At 39.8% G+C, this 27,768-nt stretch overlaps 1 protein-coding gene across 4 annotated transcripts in view; it reads left to right on the top strand.

Moving 5' to 3' along the window:
* Positions 1 to 21,773, top strand: part of LOC311095072 (ethanolamine kinase 1-like) — a 35,470-nt gene extending 13,697 nt beyond the window's left edge. For 2 of the 4 annotated variants that reach the window (XM_084133405.1, XM_084133406.1), the window contains exons 2-8: positions 1,896 to 2,158; positions 8,193 to 8,336; positions 10,538 to 10,686; positions 12,978 to 13,061; positions 13,195 to 13,355; positions 13,889 to 13,962; positions 20,486 to 21,773. In XM_084133405.1, coding sequence (XP_083989531.1) covers positions 1,896 to 2,158; positions 8,193 to 8,336; positions 10,538 to 10,686; positions 12,978 to 13,061; positions 13,195 to 13,355; positions 13,889 to 13,962; positions 20,486 to 20,594 — 984 coding nt within the window. In that variant the 3' untranslated portion in view covers positions 20,595 to 21,773. The remainder of the gene's footprint in view (positions 1 to 1,895; positions 2,159 to 8,192; positions 8,337 to 10,537; positions 10,687 to 12,977; positions 13,062 to 13,194; positions 13,356 to 13,888; positions 13,963 to 20,485) is intronic. The other 2 variants (XM_084133407.1, XM_084133408.1) reach the window with 1 other exon arrangement.
* The last annotated feature ends 5,995 nt before the right edge of the window (positions 21,774 to 27,768 follow it).

The raw sequence follows: 27,768 nt of genomic DNA, 5'->3' as shown, positions 1-27,768 counted from the left end.
TCATGAAATGTAATTTTAAGAGTTTTTCAGGCGAGAATGTAGTTGTTTAAAGCTCAAATCTGTGGTTTATTTATAAAGATGATTATTTTTTTCCCCGGTTGTGCGATCCATGGGATCAGCGGGGGCTCGGCGCATGTTTCCCGGCTGGATGAGCCTTTCTTCGGCTAGTCCTCGGCGTTCGTCGCTGACTCCGACGGTAGTGGTTAAACATAAGATATAATTCGTCTTGTGTAGACCTAACGGGCGATCTTTGGTCTCGTGAATATATAATGAGTTCCCTGTCAATCGTTTTGGCTGAGGGCTAAGTTTAGTTTCATATTAACGTTATTTGTGTTTAACTTTACTTATAATGTTAGACTAGAGCGCTGCATTTGGATATTTGACTGAATTGTTTGCTTTATTTCTTATTGTATAGCTTCTTGTACTTTACTTAAACTTTTATATAGGCTATTATTGATAAAACTGAAATTTTACAAAAAGAAATATGGTTTCTTGTCATTTTTTATTACAAGATTATCACTGATGTTTATTGCAACATTTGTACAAATGCATATGAATATTGCCTGGAATATGTTTATTTTATTTATTTTTTTAAACGAAAAGAGGTAACGTTAGGGTTGTGTTTTAAATTTTGTTTTGTTATAAATAGAATAACGTATAACGTGCAGTGAATAATCAATATGCGTTGCGCATGAACCACATTTGTGTCCCTATAATGTTTAATTTATTTAAACGAAAACGAAAAGAGGCAGAGTAGGTGTTTTATAACATATTTCGTTTTATTGTTGCTTAAAATGTACATACAGAGTAACAGAGATAACAGGAGTAGCAGAGCGAGCTGAGTGACGCTTTTAAGAACGCGCTGTACCATGTAGGAGTCGCACATGGCAAGTACAAACTTTGCGTACTTGATATTGAGAAAAGCCTAATGTCGGCGCTTGTCTTCTTGTGACAAACATGTCGAGGAGCAAGAACAAGATCTGCTGCATGTCATCCATTGTAGTTTGCTATGTTCTTCTTCGCGCGAAAATGACGTCGATCGAAACACCACGCCTATCAAGTAAGGGTACTGTTGGCAGTGGAAACGCTAGCCAGATCATGATTAACAGACCCGTACCGTACCGTACTGCTCAGTGGAAACGAGGCATAATCCACTGCTAGGACAGACGCAGCTCTCCTGATGAGTTAGTCTCCACCCTGCTACCCCCAAGACTCTGTGAATGCCATGACGCAACGCAGCCCTCTTTATATTCCTGGAGAAAGCCAAAGCTTCCCTGTAGCTCATCAAGTTTATTTCATAAGGACTGAATGTTTCCCATAAGCAGTGAAGGCAGGGGAATACGGGTGAGCTGTTGTTATCTTAGTCACAGTCCCACTCCTTCTCTTTTCGTACTCGAATTATCTCCAGCCACAGTCTTGATATAATCCCTTCGAATGCAGGCGGGACACTGAAGATACACTGAGACTTTAGCCCGGTGATTAAATTCTGAGTAATCAACTGTAGCTGTAGGTCTCTTAATATATTGTCTTCTCTTGGATTCAAGTGTGATCCCTTGGCAGACGAGAGTTAAGTTGATCAAAGGATCTAAGTTGATCGATAGTGCAATATCTAAAAGCACTTGTTCATGACAGTCACAGGCAATTAACATAAAAAACACGACCAAAACACACTAAAAACATTACAGACAGGAATCTGCTGGTTGCCATACTAGCATGCGCCCTATTGGCCTACACAACAGTATAGATTAAATTAACAATCAGTTTCCAAAAAGTTTCAAAAAGCAGTCCCATATGATTCATGTGCATTATTACAGTCCATAACAGACTGGACTTTAATTTGAAGAACTGTTTTATTTGTATACTGTTTTTAAGTTGTTGTTTTTTAATGAACCTAGGCTTTCACGGAGGGCATCACCAACCAGCTAATGGGCTGCTATGTGGGCTCTATGGCTGAAGACCCAGTTGTACTGGTGAGGGTTTACGGGCAGAGGACGGAGCTGTTCCTGGACCGAGAGAAGGAGCTGGAGATGTTCCAGGTGCTCCACACACACGGCTGCGGGCCAGAGCTCTTCTGCAGCTTCAGCAACGGCATCTGCTATGAGTTCATCAGAGGAGTCGTGCTGGACGACACGCTGCTGAGACAGCCCTCCGTCTACAGGTCTGAGAACACTTGCACACACTCCGTCTACAGGTCTGAGAACACTCGCACACACTCCGTCTACAGGTCTGAGAACACTCACACATGCATTTCACACGACCAGAACAGTGCCAGGTACTGAACAAGACAGATGAACTCGCAGAGCTTTCTGTTGAGCATCCTTGCGGTTCCCGCTTCCGGTTTGAGTGCACACTGGCGCGCCTAGTTGCCGCTACTCACCAGTGAATTTTTAATGTTTTAATGTTTTATTGTTTTGATTGTCTACTTGTATTACTGGACTGTGGATTTTCACTCATCCAACCATTAATGCTTAGTTTTTTTTTGCTCTACCGTGAGAGAACACGTATTTACCTCCGGCTTCTATTCTGCTCTGCTTCTGTAACTACTTACTATGTGGACCAACGCTATTCACGTTTGGTCTGCACTCATCTGGACTCTATCAATAGTCCTCCACCAACCTGTTGCTGGTCTGCACCAGTACACAGCCGCCGAGCTCCTCTGGATTCGCCACCTACCTGGATCTCAACCGGCTTCACTGCACCTCGATCCGGACAGCGCTCATCTTTTCCGCCGGAGATACATCCAACAGCCAAATGACTTCTCCCAAGTTAATGACGCTACTCCTCCGGGGTTTGTTTACCTCTGCAAACCATGCGGTTCTCGCGGAGGAGGTCTCGCGATAATTCATCGCGAGAAGTGGAAAGTCTTGCCGGTGTCTGTTCCTGATTTTAATTCATTTGAGTATTTGGTTTTTAAATTACACGGATCAACCCCAACGATCATCACATCAGTCTACCGTCCCCCTAAGCCACACAAGGACTTTCTGCTTGAATTCTCAACATTACTCACTCACCTATCTACACTCTCATCAAATGTAATAGTGCTTGGGGACTTTAACATACATTTGGACAATAGTAATCTTCTTCTCACCAAAGACTTCTCATCCTGTCTGGACTGCTTTGGATTTAATCAATACATTAACTGTGCAACTCATTCCAAAGGCCACTGCCTGGATTTACTGTGCTGCTCTGGACTTACTCCTCTTAACTGTGCAGTTGATGATCTCCTTATCACCGATCACTTCTTCATTTCTTTCAGTGTCACACTTCAGCTCTCCTCAACCAAACCGACCCGGTCTATCTCCTTCAGGAATATTAAGGACATTAACCCTGATACCCTCTCCTCCTGCATTGATAATATTCACCTACTGGACAATAACTCTCTACCTGATGACCTGGTTGTTCACTATAATGATCAATTAGCTCTCATTCTAAACTCCCTTGCTCCAGTTAAAATTCATTCTGTCTCTTTCACTCAGTCTGCTCCCTGGTTCACCCCTCAACTCCGGACTCTGAAAACTAAATCCAGACTGCTTGAGCGCCTCTACAGAAAAACTGGTCTTACTATCTGTAATGAGTATCTATTGTGATGAGTACTGATTTATGCCTGCAGGTGGCAGTAATGTGTAGTATAAGATGAAGTGCATTCCCTAGAGGAAGTGTTGGTAATGGAGACATGCTTTGTGTGCCACATGGAATAAAGACGCCAGTACCATCTATTCTTTATATCTTTATTTGTTGTCTCTGGAACAATACATGGTACCAGGAGTGGGGTCCGAAAAGCCCAATGGATGCCATTAAACCACCGGGATCGTTGAAGTTGTGTGGAAATGTTGATGCACATTGGAGGACTTTCAAACAGCAGTTTGAGTTGTATGTTGTTGCTATTGGACAAAAAGCGGCTGTGGATGAAAGAAAAATCGCCCTGTTACTTACCATTGCTGGAGCTGATGCCGTGGAGGTCTATAACACCTTTAATTTTGATGAAGAGGCAGACAAGAAGAAACTGGATAAGGTATTGGAAAAATTTGATGCTCATTGTTTGTCAAGGAAGAACGAGACATATGAACGATATGTATTCAGAACACGTGTGCAGCATGAAGGAGAGGCTTTTGATTACTTTCTGACTGATCTCAAGATAAAGGCAAAGACTTGTAACTTTAATGAATTGAGAGATTCAATGATTCGTGATCAGATTGGTTTTGGTATCTATGAGAAGAAACTGAGAGAAAGATTGTTACGAGAATCAGAACTCACCTTGGATTATGCTGTCAAATTGTGTCAATCCAGTGAAGTAGCGAGACAGCAAGTGAAGCAGTTTGATGGGACTAATACAGCCGCTATGTCATTTCAGAGTGTAGAAGTTGACGCCATTTCATTCAGAGACAAGAGAAGAGGTAACACAAGAGGTTTCAGAGACAATGATACAATAGGTTTCAGAGATAATGACAATGAAACATTCTCATGCAAGCGCTGTGGGACCAAACATAAGTTCAGACAGTGCCCAGCTTTCGGAAAAAGATGTTCTAAGTGTAATGGCCCCAACCACTTTGCAAAAATGTGTTTTTCAAAAGACATGAAGAGGGAAAATAAAGTGCATTTAGTGGAGGAGGCAGATGACAGTGATTTGAGCGACTCATTTTATGTGAACATGGTTTCTGAAGAGAAAGTAAATCCGGATGCTGAAACGTGTGTATCAAGTGATGATTCAGTCAAGTCTTCGATGTGGATTGTTCCTCTTGTGGCTAATGGGACCGTAGTACCCTTTATATTAGATACGGGTGCAAAAGTTAATTTAATTAACATCAGAGATGTGAAAGCACTGAAAGAAAAACCTCTAATTAAAAAACGTACAGTTCCCCTCAAAGCCTATAATGGACAACCAATTGAAACGCGAGGAATATGCAGACTAAACATTCAAGTAAAAGGAAAGATGAAGAGTTTGATGTTTGTTGTAGTTCCCAATGGTCATGAATCTCTTTTAGGAGATAAAGCGTGTGAAGACCTTCAATTGGTTAAAAGAGTGTATCAAGTCAACAAGGAAACCGTCTTACAGTCTTACAGCCTGTCTGTGACAATATAACTGACATTGTCAAACAATTTCCAGATGTTTTTGAAGGTCAAGGCACACTGCCATTTACCTATAAAATACAACTGAAAGATGATGCTTCTCCAGTCATACATGCTCCTCGGCGGGTCCCTGCACCTCTGCGTGAGGCCTTGAAAAAGGAATTGGATCGCATGACCCAATCAGGAGTAATACAACGGATTGAACAACCTACAGACTGGGTAAATTCTATAACTTGTGTGAAGAAGCCTAATGGTAACTTAAGAGTGTGCTTAGATCCTAAAGACCTAAATGATAGCATCAAACGAGAACATTACCAGATACCCACCCGTGAAGAGATCATTAGTGACATGTCAGGAGCTAAGTTTTTTAGCAAATTAGATGCATCTCAAGGATTCTGGCAGATCCGATTGGATTCTGAGAGTACCCAGTATTGTACCTTTAATACTCCCTTTGGGAGATATTGTTTTCTTCGACTTCCTTTTGGAATCAAATCAGCTCCTGAGATTTTTCATCGAGCCATGGAAACCCTTATTGAAGGTCTAGAGGGTGTTCGAGTATATATTGATGATATTGTGGTGTGGGGGTCCACCATTCAACAACATAATCAGCGATTAGTAAAAGTGATGGAAAGAGTTCGAGCACATGATTTAAAGCTCAATCAGAAAAAGTGTCAATTTGGAGTCACAGAGATCACGTTCTTAGGGGACAAGCTGTCTGCAAAAGGTGTGGAGCCACATCCAGCAAAAGTGCAAGCCCTCCTTGATATGCCTCCACCTACGGATAAGAAGGGAATTCTGCGTGCTTTGGGAATGGTGAACTTCCTGGGAAAAACTACCCATATGAGAAAGTTGTTACAAAATGATCAGGAGTTTGTCTGGACTTCAATACACTATCCATAAAGAAATGCATAAAGCTCATATGTCTCACTATAAGGACTCAATCGTACAAACCAAATCACATTACTACTCTGGTCTAATCAACTCCAATAGAGGCAACACTAAGTCACTGTACTCCATATTAAATAAGATTCACCAGCCACCTGACTCCCTTCCTTCACACATGTACTCCACTGCCACTTGTAATGCCCTCCTGTTATTTTTCAATGATAAGATTCATAACATTCATCGTCACATCGATCCAAATATCTTTCCCACCTCTTTATATGATCCTCCCCAACCATCACAATTATTATCCATCTTCCAACTTCCCAGTCCCTCTGAAATCGCAGAAACAATCCGTAAGTCAAAGCCTTCTACCTGTCTGTTAGACCCCCTTCCCCACTAATCTGGTCAAATCTTGCCTCCCCTCTCTGCTCCCCCTTATCTCCATCATCATACATGCATCTCTTACCACCGGTATTGTTCCTTTCCTATTCAAAAATGCTGCAGTCACTCCAATACTTAAAAAGCCTGGTTCAGATCCAAACATTTTTAATAATTTTCGTCCCATTTCTAATCTACCCTTCATCTCCAAAATTTTAGAAAAAATAGTTGCTGCCCAGCTCCACACTCACCTCACCCACAACTCCCTCTATGAACCCTTCCAGTCTGGTTTCCGTCCACTCCATAGCACAGAAACTGCCCTCCTTAAAATAACTAACGATCTTCTCATTGCAGCTGATTCTGGTTTATTATCCATCCTGGTTCTCCTTGATCTGAGTGCGGCCTTTGATACAATTTCTCATTCCATCCTCCTCCATAGGTTATCCTCCATCGGCATTGTTAACACCCCTTTTCATTGGTTTCAGTTATACCTATCAGGCCGCACTCAGTTCATCACTATCAAATCCTTCTGCTCCCAGCCGTCTCCAGTCACTTCAGGAGTGCCCCAGGGCTCTGTCCTGGGGCCCCTCCTCTTCATTAGATACATCCTTCCCCTTGGCAATATTTTCCGCAAATTTAACATTCAATTTCACTGTTTCGCGGATGACACCCAGCTTTACCTTTCCAGCAAACCAAACTCCACACTTCCTCCCTCCTCCCTCACCACCTGCCTACAAGAAATAAAATCATGGTTCAGTTAAAATTTCTTAAAATTAAACACAGATAAAACAGAACTTCTTGTCATCGGCACCAAAAACACCCTCTCTAAATTTGACAGTTTTTCTCTCCTCATTGATGATACCTCAGTTTCCCCCTCTCCTCAGGTCAAGAGTCTGGGTGTCGTCCTCGACAGTACACTATCTTTTCAATCTCACATTAATAGCATCACACGGTCAGCTTATTTCCATCTCCGTAATATCAACTGTCTCCGCCCCTCCCTTACCATTTACTCTGCTTCCATCCTTGTTCACAGCCTGGTTACATCGCGCATTGACTACTGTAATTCTCTCCTTTTTGGCCTCCCTCACAAAACCCTTTGTAAGCTCCAGTTGGTTCAGAATTCAGCAGCACGTGTCATAATCAAAACTCCCTTTTCCCACCACATCTCGCCTATTCTTCAACAACTACACTGGCTACCAGTTCAACACAGAATTGAGTTCAAAATTCTCCTGCTCACCTACAAGGCCATCCATAACCTCGCCCCTCCTTACATGTCAGATCTCCTCCATGTTGTCACCCCACCCCGCTCTCTCAGATCCTCCTCTTCCACCCATCTTTCTGTTCCCTCTGTCCGCCTCAGTACCATGGGGAGCAGAGCCTTCTGCTGCTCTGCACCCAAACTCTGGAACTCTCTTCCGCCTCACATCAGGAACATTAACTCGCTCACAGAATTCAAATCCATACTCAAAACTCACCTGTTCAAAATATCTTACTTATTGTGAAACACACATTGTCCTGTTTACTTGTATTTGTGCCATGTTTTATTTTTTGCTTGTTTTTTTTTTATATATATATATATTCTTGTGTTTTTATTTTGTACAGCGACCTTGAGTGTCCAGAAAGGTGCTTTTAAATAAAATGCATTATTATTATTATTATTGACCAAAGCACTTTGGATCTCTAGGAATATATTTGAATTGTATCCTTGGTAAAGTTGTTAGCCCTAATCTGGCTGATTGTAGGTATAGTTTTGGCTACCTAAAATACCTTAGATAGATGAAAGCTAATGTCTTTTTTAATTATTATTGCTACTTAATTTTCTCAGTATGATCAACCGAAATGACACTTCTCATTGATTGTAGATTGATTGCAACAGAAATGGGAAAAATCCATTCCATAAAGTGTGGAGAAATGGGAAACGGCACACCCGTGACACCAGTACTGTGGCCTAGATTGTCCCAGTTCCTGAACCTGGTCCAGAGTTCTGATGCTCCTCAACAGCACAGGTAAGATCATCTCAGAGCTGATTCATATTTCAAAGGACATGATCTCAAATACTCTACACAAAACAAGCGTTTTGGAAAATGGATGGATATGTAAAAAGTGAATTCCACATTATTGGAACATTACAATTGTCTTACACTATTACATCTTCAATGATTAACATCAGACAAAAGCTTTCAAAGCAGCACTACATTAAGTCATATTCTGAGAAAACATCTTAAACATTAATGCACTGATGACATGCATCACAGCTTCCGGAAATGAAGCGAATGGAACGGATGTCAGATGGAAGAGTAGAGATATATGCCGTAACCTCCACAGCTGTTAAATACAAACTCATTATTCACACTTTATTTGGTCATCTTTATTTCCTACAAATACAAAAGCAACAGTTTTCCTGTGGTATTGTCCATCTCCTCCTCATCCGTCAGTGTGGTGTTCACTTCTGACCCCAACCCTTCTTGCTGTTGGCTGAGGACAAGTGATTTCATTAGCCTAATTAAGAAATGTTACATGTGGGATTAAAGAACATTTAATTATGTGACAAGAGCATTAGATTATGTGGAAAAAGCTGCTGCGCATTGAAAGGATATGTATTTAATATGTCAAATGTCTGTAAAGTCATGTAGTCTACACCCATGAGCTGTGTGTGCTTAGAGCTTGACTGAATTCTGCTTCTATACTTCATTTTCAGCTCAAGTTCTGTGCCTGTGCGACACCATGAACATGAAAATTAGTTCAATAACTTACAGTTCTGCCAGTTTCTGATATTATAACAGTGATTAGGAGTTAAACGTATGTACTCAATACATATATATGTATTGAAGTATGTAGACATCTTTTTGTTGGTGCTGTTGCCATGGCGAACCGTAATATCTGAGCTCCATTGTTCAGGCTATCTGCAGGTGTTCTGAGGTGTGTGTGTGTGTGTGTGTGTTGGAGCTGTTCTGATCATGGCTGTTCATAGTTGTGGTTATCTGCAGGTGTTCTGAGGTGTAGGTGTGTGTGTGTGTGTGTGTGTGTGTGTGTGTGTGAGTGTGTGTGTGTGTGTGTGTGTGTGTGTGTGTGTGAGTTTGTTTTCATGACAACTGAGGACATTTTTATGATAACACACCTGCAAATGAGGACACTCGGGAAAATAGGTGATATATGAGGACATTTTGGGTGTCCTCATTTTTCAAATGGCTTTAAAAACATACTAAGCAGTGTTTTTTTTTAATGTAAAAATGCAGAATGTTTCCTGTGATGGGCAGGTTTAGGGATAGGGGCAGTGTAGGGGGATAGAATATACAGTTTGTACAGTATAAAAACCATTACGCCTATGGAATGTCCTCACAAATCACATAAACATGGCTGTGTGTGTGTGTGTGTGTGTGTGGAGGAGCTCCCAGAGTAATGTGGATCTGAAATCATTTTTTTTTGACTGGTCTAAAATTCCATAAAGCTGATATGATCTTATTATGATGATTATTATTATTAGCACTACTTCTACTGTTACAGGGGTGTAATTTATATCCCGGCCCCTAGGGGTCAGCGGTGAGAATGTTGTGGCTAGGATGTGGTTTCTTTAAAGAGAGGGAGAGAAGAAGGTGTTGAGGGGAGATGGTGATTTAACTGTTTTGGGCCTCCATCACTGACCTGTGTACAGTGTTAAGTGAATTTATTTTATGTTTTGACATATTGCTAAATGTTCTGTTGCTGTTGCTTAGACTCAGACTTCTCTCACGATTTCCCTCAGAGACTTGGCCCATGTCTTTCATGCACCTTTGGACCCTAACAGATAAGTTATGCTTTAATGTGATTGTCTAAGTTATGTTATCCATGGAATTAAGTGGTATTTAAACGAATTGGTAATATTTGAATACTACTATTTTGTCCATCTTGTGTCACCATGGCAACAGCACCAACAAAAAGATGTCTGCATAATTCAATACGTAAATATGTATTGAGTACATAAGTTTAACTCTGCTTTTTTATGTGTTTGTGCATGTGTTATTGGTCTCTTACTTTGTATAAGATGCTTTGTCTTAATCACAAAAAAAGAAAGAAAAAAATAACCTCTAATAAATTGTTGTTGTTTTTTTTGCTCGTCTGTTCAGAATCATGATCTCGGTTTGAAACAAACAAAGAATGGTGATTCTCAGTTGAATCTATAATAATAGAGGTGCATAAATGTTCAGATGTTCTCGCGTGTGTGCTTCAGGTCCAGTGCTCATGTGGAGACACCTAACCTTGCAATCATCATCACAGAGATGGAGGAGCTGAAGACTCTTCTCACCCACACCAACTCCCCAGTAGTGCTGTGCCACAATGACCTCCTGACTAAAAATGTCATTTATAACAAAGAAGAAGGTGACTAACATTATTATTATTGGAAGTGGAGCTTAAGGGTAAGTTTATGCGACAACAATATCCTTAAAACGGAGAAGTTTTTCCTTTGAGTTTTCCACGTATAGACGACACTATTGTCAAAACTATCCTCATTCACACAGAGCTGTGAAAACGACTAAAAACGCTGTATTCTGCTGCCAGGCCATAAACACTAGAGACTGAACACGTAATGCGCATGAGCATGACGCCATCGTCTTCAGAGATTCACATTTTTGTTGTTTACACAGAGACCGTTCTCAAAAACTTGCACCTTGAAACCCGTTTTCAAAACTTTGTGTTTTCAGGCACTCAAAACACCATTATCACGTAAAAAAATTGCCAAAATGCATAAAAAGTTTTAGGTTTTTTGTTGAAAACAGCCCCTAAGTTAGTTCTAATTAAGCTTCTTAAAGTTTGAACAGTTAGTTCAGGTTAGATCAGGTGTGCCAGTCCTGTTCCTGAGATCTACCTTTCTGCAACACACCTGTCTGTATTACAGTGTTCTTGAAGATCTTCATGAGCTGGTTCAGGTGTGTTGGATCAGGGTTAGATCTCCAGGAACAGGACTGAGCTGGTTTAGATCGAACAGTCTCGGCCCCTGACCTCTATATGAATGTAAATGAAATACTATTGTTCTGAAAAATTATAAACAATCAAGAAAGTTACACTAAGCATAATAACGTTAAAGTCATGAGTACTTGCAGGATAAATGTTCTGCTTACACTGCTAAACCAGTACAGCCTCTTGCTTAAGACATTCACAGACATTCACAGAAAACTCGACAGGCTCACAGCAAATGTCAGAGATATAGTGAGCGCTCAAGAACACAAGTAGAGGACCTGCTCTGCCATGCTTTATGCTCACGAAGGGACGCCGGCATACACAAGCGTCAGCTTTCTGTTCTTCAACAATCGCTCTCTGTTGACTGTTTTATTTGGTGTTGTCTGTCTCAATATTCACACAAGTACTATATATCTATATCTATATACAGTGTATATATATATATATATATACATACATACATACATACATACATATATATATATATAAAATACATACATATATATATATATATATATATATATATATATATATATATATATATATATATATATATGTATGTATTTTATATATATATATGTATGTATGTATGTATGTATGTATGTATTTTATATATATATATGTATGTATGTATGTATGTATGTATATATATATATATATATATATATATATATGTACATATGGCGAGTCAAAGTTACAACCAGTTAACTGCCCGACGGCTTCAGTGCTGGAGTTCCTCCAAGATCACTTCTCGGCTGGTCTTCTTCATGGCGGAAGTCAGACCAATTGCTGGTGTGTTTCGGGTCCCTCAAGACGCTTCTCGCGTCCAAACAAACCATCAGCAAATGATTGTTCAGGTGATATCTATGGCCTATCAGGTGCGCAGTTTGCCTTCACCTTTGGCTGTGAGGGCTCATTCAACCAGAGGCATGGTGTCCTCTAGAGCCCTCCTTTCAGGCACCCCGAACCAAGAAGTGTGTAATGCAGCAGGATGGGCAACTTTTATAAAATTCTATAGTCTGGAGATCCGTTCTACGCCTGGCACTCTAGTGCTCTCGTCCTAAGTGTGCCTGTGCGCAGCTTCACACTGGGACAGGCAGGGCTGGTTGTGGCATAGTGGGTACTCGCTCCCCAATGTGTCATATTGACGCAGTACGAGTTCCCTCGAAAGTGAACATCTCGAGTTACGACTGTAACCCTTGTTCCCTGAGAAGAGAACAAGACACTGCATCCCTCCGCCACGCCTTCCCCTGCCTCGGAGCGACTTGATTCATCACAGAAGCTGACGCTTGTGTGTGCCGCCGTCCCTTTGTAGCTTCTGTGTATGCCGTCACACATTACGTCATGACTAGTGCTGGAAAAAAATTAATCGCGATTAATCGCATCCAAAATAAAAGTTTGTGTTTGCATAATATAGTATGTGTACTGTGTATAATTATTTTGTATATATAAATACAGTACACACATATGCATGTATTTATTTAAGAAATATTTGCATGTATATACTGTATATACATTTATACATAATTTATATATAAATAAATAAAAATCTTAAATGTATTATAAAAAATATTTTTTCCCAGCACTAGTCATGACGCAACACCAATCACGATTGGCCTAGTTTCTCAGGGAACAAGGGTTACAGTCGTAACCCGAGACGTTTTCCATTGACTCATAATAACTAAACTATGTATTTTTTTTTCTGACTGTAGGCACAGTAAAATTCATTGACTATGAATATGCTGATTTTAATTACCAAGCTTATGATATTGGAAACCATTTCAATGAATTTGCAGGTACAAATTATAATAATAATAATAATAAAGATAAAATAAAAAGAAATTTGATCTATAACCAACTTTAAAAGTTATGAATTTTACTCTTGTCTAACACACTAAATGATCATTTGTCTATGGATTGTATTTTGAGGTATCGATAACGTTGACCCGAGCCTGTACCCGAGTCGCGAGCTTCAGTTTGATTGGCTCTCTGCGTATCTGGAGAGCTTCAAGAGCTGCAATGCTGTGGACTCAACCGTGTCCAGGGAAGAGGTTCTGGAACTTTATGTACAGGTCTGCAAGTTCTCCTTGGTGAGTATTTTTGGGAGGCGGGAAGAGGTTGGAAAAATGTAAATGTCAAACAGTGGTGAAAAACAACTGGAGGGAAAATATGTTTTGTCAATTTTGATTGTCGGTTCAGAACAAACTGGAAGGCACCTGACTTGCCTGCGCTTTTCTTTGTTTTTTGTTCTCATTCTTGATATACACTACTCTTGATATATATCTAGTCACTCTATAATATATCACTATCTAATAATATTATTATGTCACCTGATGGACTTTGGGTTCTGTCTGTTGCCTTTGGCTTGTTTAGTTGGGGTTTAAAAGAATTGATATTCAGAAAATATCAATACATTTTATATAGCATTCATCATTCAGTGCTGAAATTAAAGTCATTTCATTATTGCATTGAGATTAACACAACATTAAATATTAAAAGTTGTGTGCTTAACAAAGAATAAAGGATGAAAATGCATGTCCAGGGTCATTTTCAGAAGCTGGATAATATGTTGTTGCCATGTTCGTAAATGGTCTAATATAAGAGTACTTCACTTTGTCTCCAGGTGGCTCATTTGTTCTGGTGTCTATGGGCTCTTCTGCAGGCAAAACATTCCACTATTGACTTCGACTTCAAGAGGTACATTACACACCTTTCCAAAATAACACACGGAAACTGGGGGAGAATAGACAGAGCATCTGGGCTTTGTGTTTGAAAGCTTATTATGGAGGGTTTTATGACCATTGTTTTGTTCTGATGTAGGGGCAGATACAAGCATGTTCCTTCATCACCAAGTGCTTGCAAAATGATGGACAACGATTCACATTTCGCGAGCCAATTCCTGTCAAATTAAGTAAATTATTAAATAGGTAATTAAATAAACAAGTAAATATGTAATCACTTAATTATATATTTTAAAATATAGGCTTTTTGATAGCCCATAGTAAATGTTCTGATTACGTCCGTGTGACTGAAGAAGCGGTTATATGTAGCTAGTGTATGAGGAACAAAATGCTTTCTCCGTGTCTTTGTGTGATTTGACTGTAACAATAATAGTTAGACACTTTCAAACTAACTTAACAAAATAAAAAACAAAAAACAATCTCAAATTTGACAAAGTAGTCCTTAAATATAGTAGTCTAAATATACATATCCAAATTCGTATGTGTCCAGCAACTAGGGAATACACAGCTATGATTATATCGGATACAGCGAGGCTAAAGGCACACCTTAAGAAAACATTTGCTTTTCGCTCCTCCCAGAGTGTATGACTGCAGAAGAAAAACACTGTTTGCATTGAACATTGATGGAGCAACAGATTTTGTGTGAAAGTAAATCATAAAAAATGTTTAATTTTGTTTAAAAAATCGTATAAATGTATGAGGTGGCGAGGTCTCTTACCTCACAGACACAGTATTGATACTAATACTGCAAATAAAACAACATGGGTTTAATATTGTCTAATTTAACCCTTGTTCAAAATAATCGCTTTAGCAGAGTTTGTAGTATTTTCTGTTTATTTCACTTGTTCTCAATGACTATATAGAAAGCACGCTGCAGGTCTTCAGGTGATCATGACAATCAAATAATTAAGTCAGTTTAAGTCCATCTGAAACATTAAATAATAACAATTAAAATGACAATTAAAAACAATGTTGGGAACAAATACACATCAGGGAAAAAATGCCAAAAAACAAAACAAAAACAAAAATACAGAAACAAAACTATTTTAAAAAGCTAATATTCTGAAAGCATTGAAGGAGATCCCATATTAATTTAATATAGATTTACAGTAGTAAAATTACATGGTATTTTATTATATGATATGATTGATATCTTATTTTTAAATATGATGGTTTCAGTATAAATATGGTGATTATCTCTAAGGTGGACACCCAACTTAATAAATGATATTTACCATCTGAATCTAACCATGTCATGTGAACGAATGGAAAAGTCAGCCAGGGCCGTTTCTAGCCATTTCGACGCTCTAGGTGAAATCCTTATTGACAAATACATACAAATATAATTTGAAAATGTAATCCTTATTAATAAATATATACAAATATAATTCTGAAATGTTTCCAAATTATATATGGATTAAAATGAATACCAGTAATACCATTCTGTAGCAACTAGATGCCTATATAGCCCTTTATAAGAATAAATACTATATATATAAGTATCTCTATCTCTATATATAAGAATAAAGACTGATTCAGTGCAGTCTTTGTTACTGATTGACACGTGAACGTCCCCTGTATACAGGAGCGGGTTAAGGTCTACACAGGCCCCCAGACTCAGGGGTTTCTGGCCCTCAACCCCCAAATTATATACAATATCCCAGAAATCGAGCGAGCGAAAGAGAACCTGTTTCCACCTGATGTAAACATGCGATTTCGGTGATCCGATCACAAGTGGTCAGCCAAGATGCATTACCGTTACACCTGATATTATCATGCGTTTCAAATACGTCTTCTGTGACCACTTGCCTTCAGATTTTGTGGAAATACTCGTCTCTTTCTTCGTCACACTCAACTACATCACTTTCACTTTCTGCGCATGAATGCTAATGAACAAACCTGTGTTAGCCGGCTTACGCGAATGAATATAATAGTGGCCTATAATATTTTTTATCATTATTATTAGAAAGTCTATTGTGTCATCTCCTGGAAATGTGTTTTTGCAGGTATGATGTCTGCACACGTACACCCAATACAAACACATGCGCATGACTCCTTTGTTGGGTTTCACTTTATTTTGATGGTCCCTTTAACGCATTCTGTTATCTAGAAGTAGCATTGCACCTACATGTCTAGAGTAGAGTAGAGTATTAGTAGACTGGTAGGGTTAGGGTTAGAATAAGTTGACATGTATTTGCAAAGTTACTTATAGTCAGTAGAGTGTCTGCTGGAGGAGCATCACAATAAAGAGTTATCAGATATTAAGCAGACAGTACACTAATACTCTAATGAGAGTTAGTTGACATGTAGTTGCAAAGTTACTTATAGTCAACAGAATGTTCAAAAGGGACCATCAAAATAAAGTGTTACCCTTTGTTGTATCACTAATAATCATCATAAATATTAGTGATTAAATAAATATCACTAATTTTCAATAGAGGAAAACAGAAATAAGTACTGGCCATATAAGGGGATTTTACAGTAGCCTACTAATATTTACCTCTAAATTATGAACCTTTTATCATCTGTAGTACCAAGGTGTAACCACTAGATGGCTGTATCCCTACATAAATCTATACACATGGCTGTGTACATTGCTTTCAGACAATAATTTAATTGTATTAGGTTTTGCACTTGCATATAGCCAATATTTAACTTTATTACTGACTGCTTTTGTCAAACTTGAGAGAGTTTTTGTTAATTTGTCAAGTCAATTTGAAGTGTCCGTTTTAGCCTTATTGACACAGAGAAAGCATTTTATTATTAAAGGGTACCTTTTAATTTAACAAAATTGAACCTAGGCTCTTTTTGTTAATCTAAGTCAAACTTTTGTGTAAAAGCATAATTAGAATGGAAACACCACTTTTAAGATTGAAGGGGGAGGAGAATTGATACGTGCGTCACGTTATAGTCAATAAAGCTCTTCGGCATATGATACACCCGTGTATCCTCGCTCATGACTCCTCTGGAAGCCTCCTAACTCCTCGATCCTCACTCCTCAACTCCTCGACTCCTCAATTCCTCACTCCTCACTCCTCAACTCCTCGACTCCTCAATTCCTCACTCCTCACTCCTCACTCCTCGACTCCTCGACTCCTCAATTCCTCACTCCTCAATTCCTCACTCCTCGACTCCTCAATTCCTCACTCCTCACTCCTCGACTCCTCAATTCCTCAATTCCTCACTCCTCGACTCCTCAATTCCTCACTCCTCACTCCTCACTCCTCGACTCCTCACTCCTCGACTCCTCGACTCCTCGACGACTCAATTCCTCACTCCTCACTCCTCGACTCCTCGACTCCTCAACTCCTCACTCCTCGACTCCTCGACTCCTCAATTCCTGACTCCTCGACTCCTCAATTTCTCACTCCTCACTCCTCGACTCCTCGACTCCTCACTCCTCGACTCCTCAATTCCTCACTCCTCGACTCCTCGACTCCTCACTCCTCGACTCCTCGACTCCTCAATTCCTCACTCCTCACTCCTCGACTCCTCGACTCCTCGACTCCTCAATTCCTCACTCCTCACTCCTCACTCCTCACTCCTCGACTCCTCGACTCCTCAACTCCTCACTCCTCGACTCCTCGACTCCTCACTCCTCACTCCTCGACTCCTCGACTCCTCAATTCCTCACTCCTCACTCCTCGACTCCTCACTCCTCGACTCCTCGACTCCTCAATTCCTCACTCCTCACTCCTCACTCCTCACTCCTCGACTCCTCAATTCCTCACTCCTCACTCCTCACTCCTCGACTCCTCAACTCCTCACTCCTCACTCCTCGACTCCTCAATTCCTCACTCCTCACTCCTCGACTCCTCGACTCCTCACTCCTCGACTCCTCGACTCCTCAATTCCTCACTCCTCACTCCTCGACTCCTCAATTCCTCACTCCTCGACTCCTCAATTCCTCACTCCTCACTCCTCGACTCCTCACTCCTCGACTCCTCAATTCCTCACTCCTCACTCCTCGACTCCTCGACTCCTCACTCCTCGACTCCTCGACTCCTCACTCCTCGACTCCTCAATTCCTCACTCCTCACTCCTCGACTCCTCGACTCCTCACTCCTCGACTCCTCGACTCCTCACTCCTCACTCCTCGACTCCTCACTCCTCGACTCCTCGACTCCTCAATTTCTCACTCCTCACTCCTCACTCCTCGACTCCTCGACTCCTCAACTCCTCACTCCTCACTCCTCGACTCCTCAATTCCTCACTCCTCACTCCTCACTCCTCGACTCCTCGACTCCTCACTCCTCACTCCTCACTCCTCGACTCCTCACTCCTCGACTCCTCGATTCCTCGACTCCTCGACTCCTCAACTCCTCACTCCTCGACTCCTCGACTCCTCGACTCCTCAATTCCTCACTCCTCACTCCTCGACTCCTCGACTCCTCAATTCCTCACTCCTCACTCCTCACTCCTCGACTCCTCGACTCCTCCACTCCTCACTCCTCGACTCCTCACTCCTCACTCCTCGACTCCTCACTCCTCGACTCCTCGACTCCTCACTCCTCGACTCCTCACTCCTCGACTCCTCGACTCCTCGACTCCTCGACTCCTCAATTCCTCACTCCTCACTCCTCACTCCTCGACTCCTCGACTCCTCACTCCTCGACTCCTCACTCCTCGACTCCTCGACTCCTCACTCGACTCCTCACTCCTCGACTCCTCACTCCTCACTCCTCGACTCCTCGACTCCTCAACTCCTCACTCCTCACTCCTCGACTCCTCGACTCCTCACTCCTCACTCCTCACTCCTCACTCCTCACTCCTCGACTCCTCGACTCCTCAATTCCTCACTCCTCGACTCCTCGACTCCTCGACTCCTCACTCCTCGACTCCTCAACTCCTCACTCCTCACTCCTCGACTCCTCGACTCCTCACTCCTTGCGGTGCAATTAGAGAATTGAGATGTCCTTTAAGATGGCTGAGCTCGATCGGTTTCCAGGTCATAGGATGGAGGAGCGAGGAGACGAGGAGGGATATTGAGAAGCACCCTATGATCCAATGGCATATAGGAATCATCAGATTGACAGTACTCTAGCCCAGTAGTGTTGGGAGAACCAGTGGGGGCAGAAACCATATTTCAGGGTGGCTATGACACAGTTTACACACACCCTGCTAAAGTGCCAGACATGCTCTCATTGGCGACCGCCTAGTTTTCCTATGCCTAAAAACCGCCCTGCAGCCAGCTATTTATTATTATTATGTTAATAATTGTGCCTTTTGCCCCAACAGCAGCGCCTTTTACCCCAAATACCATACTTTTACATATTCTTCTGTTATTGATAAGGTGTTGCTTTAATTACCTTGAACAAAACTGAAAATCATTAAGACCTTTGTCTCAAAATATAAACATTAATTTAAATCTACAAGATTAAAAACATATATTAGATCAAATTAGTGCAGAATCAACTTTGCGCTGCTGTCCACGATCGCATCAAGGATCAGATAAATTTCCACGTGCATCTTGAAAAGCGGATGTTTGAGAAAGTGCTGCGCAAGTGTGTGTGCATCTAGTGGTTCAGAAGAGAATAAAATCAAAGACGCCTTTAGCCCTAGCCTAGAAATCTAGACGCTCCCTAGCGGCAGCATATTTTATTTTGCAGCCAGTGTCCTCTAGCAACTCTGGAAAAACCAAACTCTGGTCAGGCCAATCACATCGTGTGTAGAGTCGGTGGGCGGGTTTAACATAATGACGGCCCTGCTGCTTGAAAACAAAGAAGAGCAGCGGCTGCTGGCGAACAGCGGTCTTTGGAAACGGCTTTGGCCGTGACTCTGGAGGACTTGGAGTTAAGCTTCTTTGAGAAAAGAACTAAGAACGGCACTGAAGTCATTCTTAAAAAAGGAAGATGTTTTCGTAGTTTTGCCGACCGGATACAGCAAAAGTGTAATCTATCAACTAGCTCCGCTGTTGGGAAAACGCTCTGGTTGTAGTGCTGTCCTATTGCGTGCAGAGGGAATCTGAAAGACAGCCGTTTATCCCGCCCCTCGGATTGAGCCGTGACAATGGTGTGTTCCCAGACCCAACATCTTGATGTGGGTCTGGCTTGTCAGGCTACTTTAGCCCAGATGTACCCTATATTTATAAATATAGGGCTAAACAGCTAACTAGTGGTTCCACAATGGTATTACCGATGATAAATGGTGCATAATTTAGAGGTAAATATTTAGTTTAATATTTGAAATGCTCTTATAGAACCAGTATTTATTTGTTTTCTCTGGTCCACCCTGACTGGTTCTTGGTCCTCCCAGTGCCACCCCATCTCACAAATCCAGCAGAGATTAAATTTTCCTTTTGTGCTAAAAGTAACACAATTACAGTAACAGAAATGTCAAGATTTAACTTTCTCTGTAGTGAAGTTGCTAGTAGCATTATTAGTAATTCTCTCTGACTTTTGTTGTTCACAAAAGGTTTTTACTTTTAAGAAACGGCTTGTATTTATATGTACATTTTTCCCTCTCTCAATCTTTCTAAGGTACGCCATGGCTCGATTCAACTACTACTTCGAGAAAAAGCAAGAGTTCTTTGGAATGAGACTTCCCCAGTTCCTCCAGGAGCCTAGCGCTGGTCATACAGACGTGTAGGACTGCGAGCTAACAAACACATTAGTTTGTCCTGTTACAATCTCCTTTTCTTTACCAATAGGGCCATTTGAAATTCACTGTGAAGTCACTGAGGTGCTGATAATGATCAAGGCCTATAGACCGATATGCTATAACATCTAATCCAAATAACCCAATAGATCAGTGCTTCCCAAAACCAGTTCCTGGAGCTCCCTCCCAACATTCTGAGGTCATCTGAGGTCTTGGAGTCTCTACTAATGAGCTGATGACCTGAATAAGGTGTGTTTCATTAAGGAGACAGACAACATGTGTATGTTGGGGGATCCAGAGACAGGATTGAGAACCACTGCTAGATATTAGTGGAAATTACCATGTGTCCCTTGTGCAAGTATTCACTGAAGAAAAGTCTACCAGTGAGTCGGCTGCAGATTAAGTGCATTTATTCAACAGAGAATTCATTTAAGATTACAAAAAGTGAAATCTAGAGAAATGTAAAGAAAAAGGCTATAGAGATGGGTGGCTTTCATTTCATTTCGAAAGAAACAATTAATAGTTTCTGCTAATACAACAAATATATTGTAATATATACAACTAAATATTAAAATAAATTCTTCTGTTTAGTTCATCACCGCCTATACTCCTCAAGCTCCAGCACATTATACAGAAATATTGGCACTGTAAGACAAACAGAACCTCAGGTACTTGGATCTCCTGAGATATGGCCAACACCAACACACACTGCCATTGGTCTCCACAGCCCACAGAGTGAAAGCTTCTTTCCCTCCTCTCCTTCCTTCTCCACTTCTTTCCCTTTACACAGCCTTCTCTTCACTTAGTTCACTTGGAAAGATTATATAAAAATTATAATGTTCTATGTCAACACAAGTGAATTAGCAGTCATGTTTGGTATCAAATAAAATGTCTCAGTGCGACTGAGTGGTTCATTGGGGGGATGATTTGTCCTGGTCTGAGTAATTAAAGAAACGCTTATAAAGGCTCGGGGCGATTCTGTAGTCTGATCAGCCCCTAATGATGAATATCCTCGCACACTCAGCATTATTATTATTTTCTAATGTCAGGTATGCGTCTTTTACTCTTTATCACTGATCATTTGATGTTATTGTATTGATTATCTTTGAATTGATTATGTAATTGGCATGATACATTTACCTGACTATTAATAAATTGTTATATTTGGAATTATTCTGACTTCTGAAATTATTAACTCTAGTAGATTTACGTTAAGTCCATAACACCACAATTCTTGTTTTTCTACTCTGTCCTATTCATATTCCCATTTTACAGTTTTTCTGAATTGCTAAAGCACTAAATCCCATTCTCTGAACCAAATTCTCAATAAACTAAACCAATAAATCCCTCTTTCTGTAAAACCTTAAACAAGTTCGGGTAGTTAAGACACCATTAGTAATCGCATGCACTCTTTTTGTGCAAAACACTTAACACATTCTCATCCACTAAACCACTTTTCATACTGTGATGCACTTTATTGTAAAACACTAAACACAAGTGGCAAAAGTTAAACACAACTACAACACTTATGATTGTTTACACACAACTACTCAAAATTGTTCGCACTTATTTCTAATGATGTGACCAAACCAACTGTACAAAATACAAGTCAGTTCAGAGAGCCAAAATTGACTCAAGATTTTGCACTGAATGTTGATACTAATAATATAATAATAGCTGGAAAACAAGGAGGAAGAGGAGGATGAGGAAGAGCAGGTCAGTGTTGTCAAGGCTGGATCTGGAACTCTACAGGGTTTTCCCCTTTGCCGGCAGAGACGACATTGCCTGTGATGTGGATAAAGTCCTCCGGCCGGACTCGACATGATGCTGAGGCAGAATCTCTCTCCCACTGACCCTGATTCTGCAGCTGCACAACTCTTCTGAGTGACTAACATGCTTTTCATTTAGAATTTTAAATTATATATTTTTTGGCTTTTGCAGTTGGGTTACTGTACTATTTTCACAGTATGCACATGCTGCCTACTATACAATATTCAGTACATTACTATCCTTGGAGTGCATATAGTATGCAATTTATTCACTTTACTACAGTAAATTGTGATTATTATACTTTATGTAATTGCAGCATTTGTTTACTTCTTTACAATATACAATTTTTTTTCTGAAACTCCATGCTTTGGATTCTGTGTTTTCCATTTTTGATATAGTGTCTAATTAGCCTGGTTCTACCGGACTCTTGTACATTTCATTTGGCCTCTCTCCATTGACAAGCGTTAACTTCCTTGTAGGCGGGTATTTTTTTGAAGTTTAAAACTATTGGATCTGCCATAACCAATCGCTAACCTTTGGTCGTGACGTAACCCTACAACTCAAACTAACGCACGACATCAACGTCATCGTTCTCAGCCACTCCCTCTGTTCGCTGATTGGAATGATCTGCAGTGTTTTTTAATATTGACTCTCTGGGCCCTATTTTAACGATCTGAAACGCAAATATAAAACGCGAGACACAAGTAACTTTGTGGGCGGGTCTCGGGTGCTGCTGCTATTATACCGGCGGGATAAATGACTCTTGTGCCCGACGCAAATCTAAAATGTGTTGGTCTGAAGTCGCTTCATTACTCATAGGTGTGGTTTGGGTGTAACGTGAAATAAACCAATCAGAGCCTCATCTCACATTCCCTTTAAGTGGTTTATTTTATTCCCACCAAACTTTTTCAACATGATGAAAATACATTAAAGATGCTAAATTGTGAACGGATAATACATGTCTCAAACGGTTCTGCTATGGCGAGGGATTAAAATAATGTCAAAAATGGAAACACTGAAAGCCTCATAACTTCTAAAAATGTAATTATACACCATTTATTTCTATATAAAATTATACAAATATCAGAACTAAACGCATTTTATTCTTTTTTTTTTTTAAATTTAATAATTGTTCAAGTTTAAAAACAGCCAAAATGTTTTTTAGTCCAAAAAATAAATAAATCATGTCATTCATAGTGCTATACTGCCCTCTTGTTTTCAAAATCAGGTAGGCCTATTGTATCTATATAAAAATATACTAGGTACGTGACGGTGAGAATATTTTACCACCGGCTAATCAATGTTGTGGAATATTTTGAGTGTATCATAAAATCAGAATAAGGTAAGACAGGTAATATTTTTTGTCTTTTATACATATATATATATAGCTGCGAGCAGCGATGAAGAGCCAAAGCCGGCGGCACCGCCACCCCGGTGCCTTTAGTTACCTAAAGGCACCGGGGTTGCGGTGCCACCGGCTTGGGCCCGTAATCGCTGCTCGCAGCTATATTTTTTTGACAGCATTTCATTAAGTTATTAGGGAATCTATTTTACATTGTTACAACTTATCATTCACAGTTCCATGCCAGTTCCATGCTGGTGGAATGCTCTCCCCACCCTCATCCGGAATGCAGAATCCCTGACAACATTCAAAAAACATCTGAAAACCCATCTCTTCCGTGAGCACTTAACCACATAAAAAAAAATAAAAAATAAATAAAAACCCTCCCCTTTCCCTCTAAACCTCACTTATCGGGCTTATGCTACTCTGAATAATGCCTGAACTTTGTATCTTGAGCACTTCTTGCGCTGCTTTTTGTTTTTTGCCTCTTCATGATGACTCGCTTAATCTAGTCCTACTTTGTAAGTCGCTTTGGATAAAAGCGTCTGCTAAATGACTAAATGTAAATGTAAATGTAAACTTATATTTTTACCTTTCTTGCACATCTGTAAATATAAATTGTATTTCATTTATCTTTTATAACCAGCTTTTTGTTTGTTTCTGTATTTTATGCATTTACACTTTTGCTTATACATTTTTGCTTTATTGTTTGTATCAATTTAATTTGTGGCTTGGTTTCTGTTGCTTTTTTACTTCGGTGGCCAAGAGGGCTACAACAGAAGAAAACGCATGCAAATAGAAAAAACACCAGAAACAGAAATAGAAATAGAAATAGAAAACATCTTCATCAGTTTGACATATGAAATGCAAATATGCAAATATTTGCATATTTGTGCTGCAAATATGCAAAACACAAACAAATACAGAAATGCGCTGCAAATGGCAGAACCAACAATGCAAATATCTACTGGACAGTGCTACTTGACAGTGGTGTTTATTTTATTTTTTATTATTAGGCCATTAGTTATTGGTTGCATTGAGTATTTGCAGCATGTGTGTTGTCAATGTCAATGTCAATTTTATTTATATAGCACCATTAATCCCAACCGAAGTTGTCCAATGTGCTGCACATACTGTAGTAAACATAATAAAACAATACAATATAATTAAAACAAGATAAAATAACAAACCTTAAAATAAAAACTTACAATACAACTTCCTCAATTAATATAAGCCAATTCAAACAAATGCGTTTTTAACTTAGATTTAAAAACAAACAAACATGATGCAGAGCGAATACACAAAGGTAGAGCATTCCACAGTCTGGGGGCAGCTACTGAAAAATCAGTTGTCAAACTGATGAAGATGTTTTCTTAATTTGCTGGTGTTTTTTCCTGTTTTCATGTTTTCTTCAATGCGTTGAGCTCTCGGCCACCATCACTGAAGCAGTTGGCTGGAAAACGAATGACTCTGGTATTTATTTCCCATTTGGCAGATATGTACTTTTACTGTGGTGCTGTTATTTTCTTAATCATAAACCAAATACTTATCATTGTCCGTACTTCCTATCTATTGACTGTCTGCTGAAAATCAACTGACTTTAACCTGTGATGCTGGCCTGTAAGGGTCATTCAACGGCATTTCTTAGATTTTCACTTCATTTTGAAGGGCCAAATGTGGCAACAGGTCAATATATGAATTTGCCTGAAAGTAAAATGACAGTCTACTGAAAAGTAATTTATATGCAACAAACAGTTAGTAGAGCACTTCTGAAAATGCTAGCGAAAGCAAAAGATCAAGTATAACTAACCAGATTTATACTTAAAGTTCATTTGAAATGATGTTATGTTGCTACTTATAGACAACTGCATGTTAACTGAAAGTCTGTTGATACATTGGTTAATATCTACATGCTGACTATTTAAAGTACTATTGAGAACCTGTTGAGGATTTGTTGCATGTCTACAAATACGCTGTTGAACATCTACAACCTAAATTGATAACACACTGGTAACACTTTACTGACAGAATGTTTAATAGCAGTTTACATGTTACACACAGTTATAATGATTGCTACAAAACATTTAATAGACAATCTACAGAAGTAAATATGTACTTGTAAAGTAACTTATAGTCAGCAGACTATTTATAGACTGTCTATAGGGGACCATCAAAATAAAGCGTTACCAAACATATTTCATCAGAAAAAAATACCATCTTCTGTCTGTGTATTAATAATTAATAAATACTCGATTCACATTTGTCCACTTTACATTAAGGTTCACTTTCACAGGTGTCCACCATACATTAAAGTTCAGAGGTAACTAAAACTGGAATTACATTTTTCATTATTTATTTCTTATCACGTTATGGTTGTGCTCTTATGTTTGATAATTTCATCTTGATAAAAAAAAACAAATTAGTTTATACATTGCTGTGGATAGGCATCATGACCTTTTTGCATAGTATCATGGGTAAAACTGAGTAACTTGACATAAGTCATGAGATATTAATGAGAATATCACAAACAGCCTTCAGTCTCACTATAGCCCCGTTTACATGCACACTTTTTTGCTATTCTGATTGAGATCGTTTTGATTGACGGATTCCGATTGACTGTTTACATGGGATGTTATTTAAACCGATCTGGTGTTTACATGTCCTGACGCTTTCAATCGGAATCATTTTGTGACATGCGCACACAGCTTGTCTGCCACATCTGGAAGCTCATTATTTTCCGCGTTTTCAATCCTGTCAAGATGGTGCATCACTTAATCGTTGCGCTAGTTGTAGGTATTGTGTTGATCTTATTCAAGCAACAGCGTGACTACGCAAACTTTGAGAAGAAGACGGGTGCAAGAAGCTGGCCTCTTTGGATGTGGTGCTGTGATACGAAGCATCGATTTTCTACCCCTTCCTCCTCGGAAGACCAGAAGGATGTGGATGAAGGTTCGGAGTAAGGACTGGTAGGAGAGAATTGTGCTACTGGAATTGTTTGACCTGGAATGGAAGCAGAACTTTTGCATGAAACGGCAGTCATTCACACGCTTGTGTGGACTGGTGGAGGAATGTATGCCCCCAGAAGACGTAACTATCAGGAATCCCATTCCCATAATTATGCGCGTCGATATTTTTTTATACAAACTCGACAGCTGTGCAGAATACTGTCTTGTGGCAAATCAATTTGGTGTTGACAAGAGCACTGTACAAAAGTTTGTTAGGGAATGGTGCATGAGCCGATAAGAGATTTTATACAGATGCCAGATGAGGTGGAGGCTTCCGAAATCGCCATAGTTTAGAAGAGGTGCATTCTGTCCCGCAAGTAATGGGTCTTATCGATTGCACATTCCAATTCTCCCTCCGTCTGATGGATACCAAGATTTCGTCAACAGAAAAGGCTGGGCTTCTTATGTTCTACAGGCTGTAGTGGATGACAAATGCTGGTAAGACATTTAAACTACCTAAATAGTAAGAGTATTAATCTTTTCATTACCTTAAGTCATTGCCAATGCATATATATTTATTATTCAATATCATGTTATTACCAGTCATTATGATTACATGTCATGCAAGGTTCAAAGTTTATTTCATAGTCTAACCCTGTGATGTTGGCCTCTAGTTTTAGGAACATCAGCTGCAAAATGCCTGGAAGTGCACATGACGCAAACATTCTGCGCATGTCTGACCTCTTTCAAAGGGCTCACCTGCTGCCAAAGGTATACAGTTGGCTAATACATTTCAGTCAATAATGTTTCAATTAACTCTTGTGTGTCCTTAGGGACATTTATAATTTTGCCTGTATTAATGCCAACTACACACATTGGAAGACGTGTCTATTTTTGATGTATTTTTTTATATATTTTACCTTATATTTCCTTTCAGAAATCTATTTATGCACTATACTGGTACACAAAATAGTTGAACACAAAAATTCACACTGAAGCCCATTTGTCAATGTAATATATCAGAGAGAACTTATTCTCTATATATTGCAAATTACAAATACAACGGCAGTGTATACAATTAGGCTTTGTTGACATCTAATTGTTGGCT

Source organism: Abramis brama, assembly GCF_963993115.1.
Source record: "Abramis brama genome assembly, chromosome: 13".
Taxonomy (NCBI): Eukaryota; Metazoa; Chordata; class Actinopteri; order Cypriniformes; family Leuciscidae; genus Abramis; species Abramis brama.
Note: the sequence above shows the minus strand (reverse complement) of the source record. Positions and strands in the feature narration are given on the sequence as shown.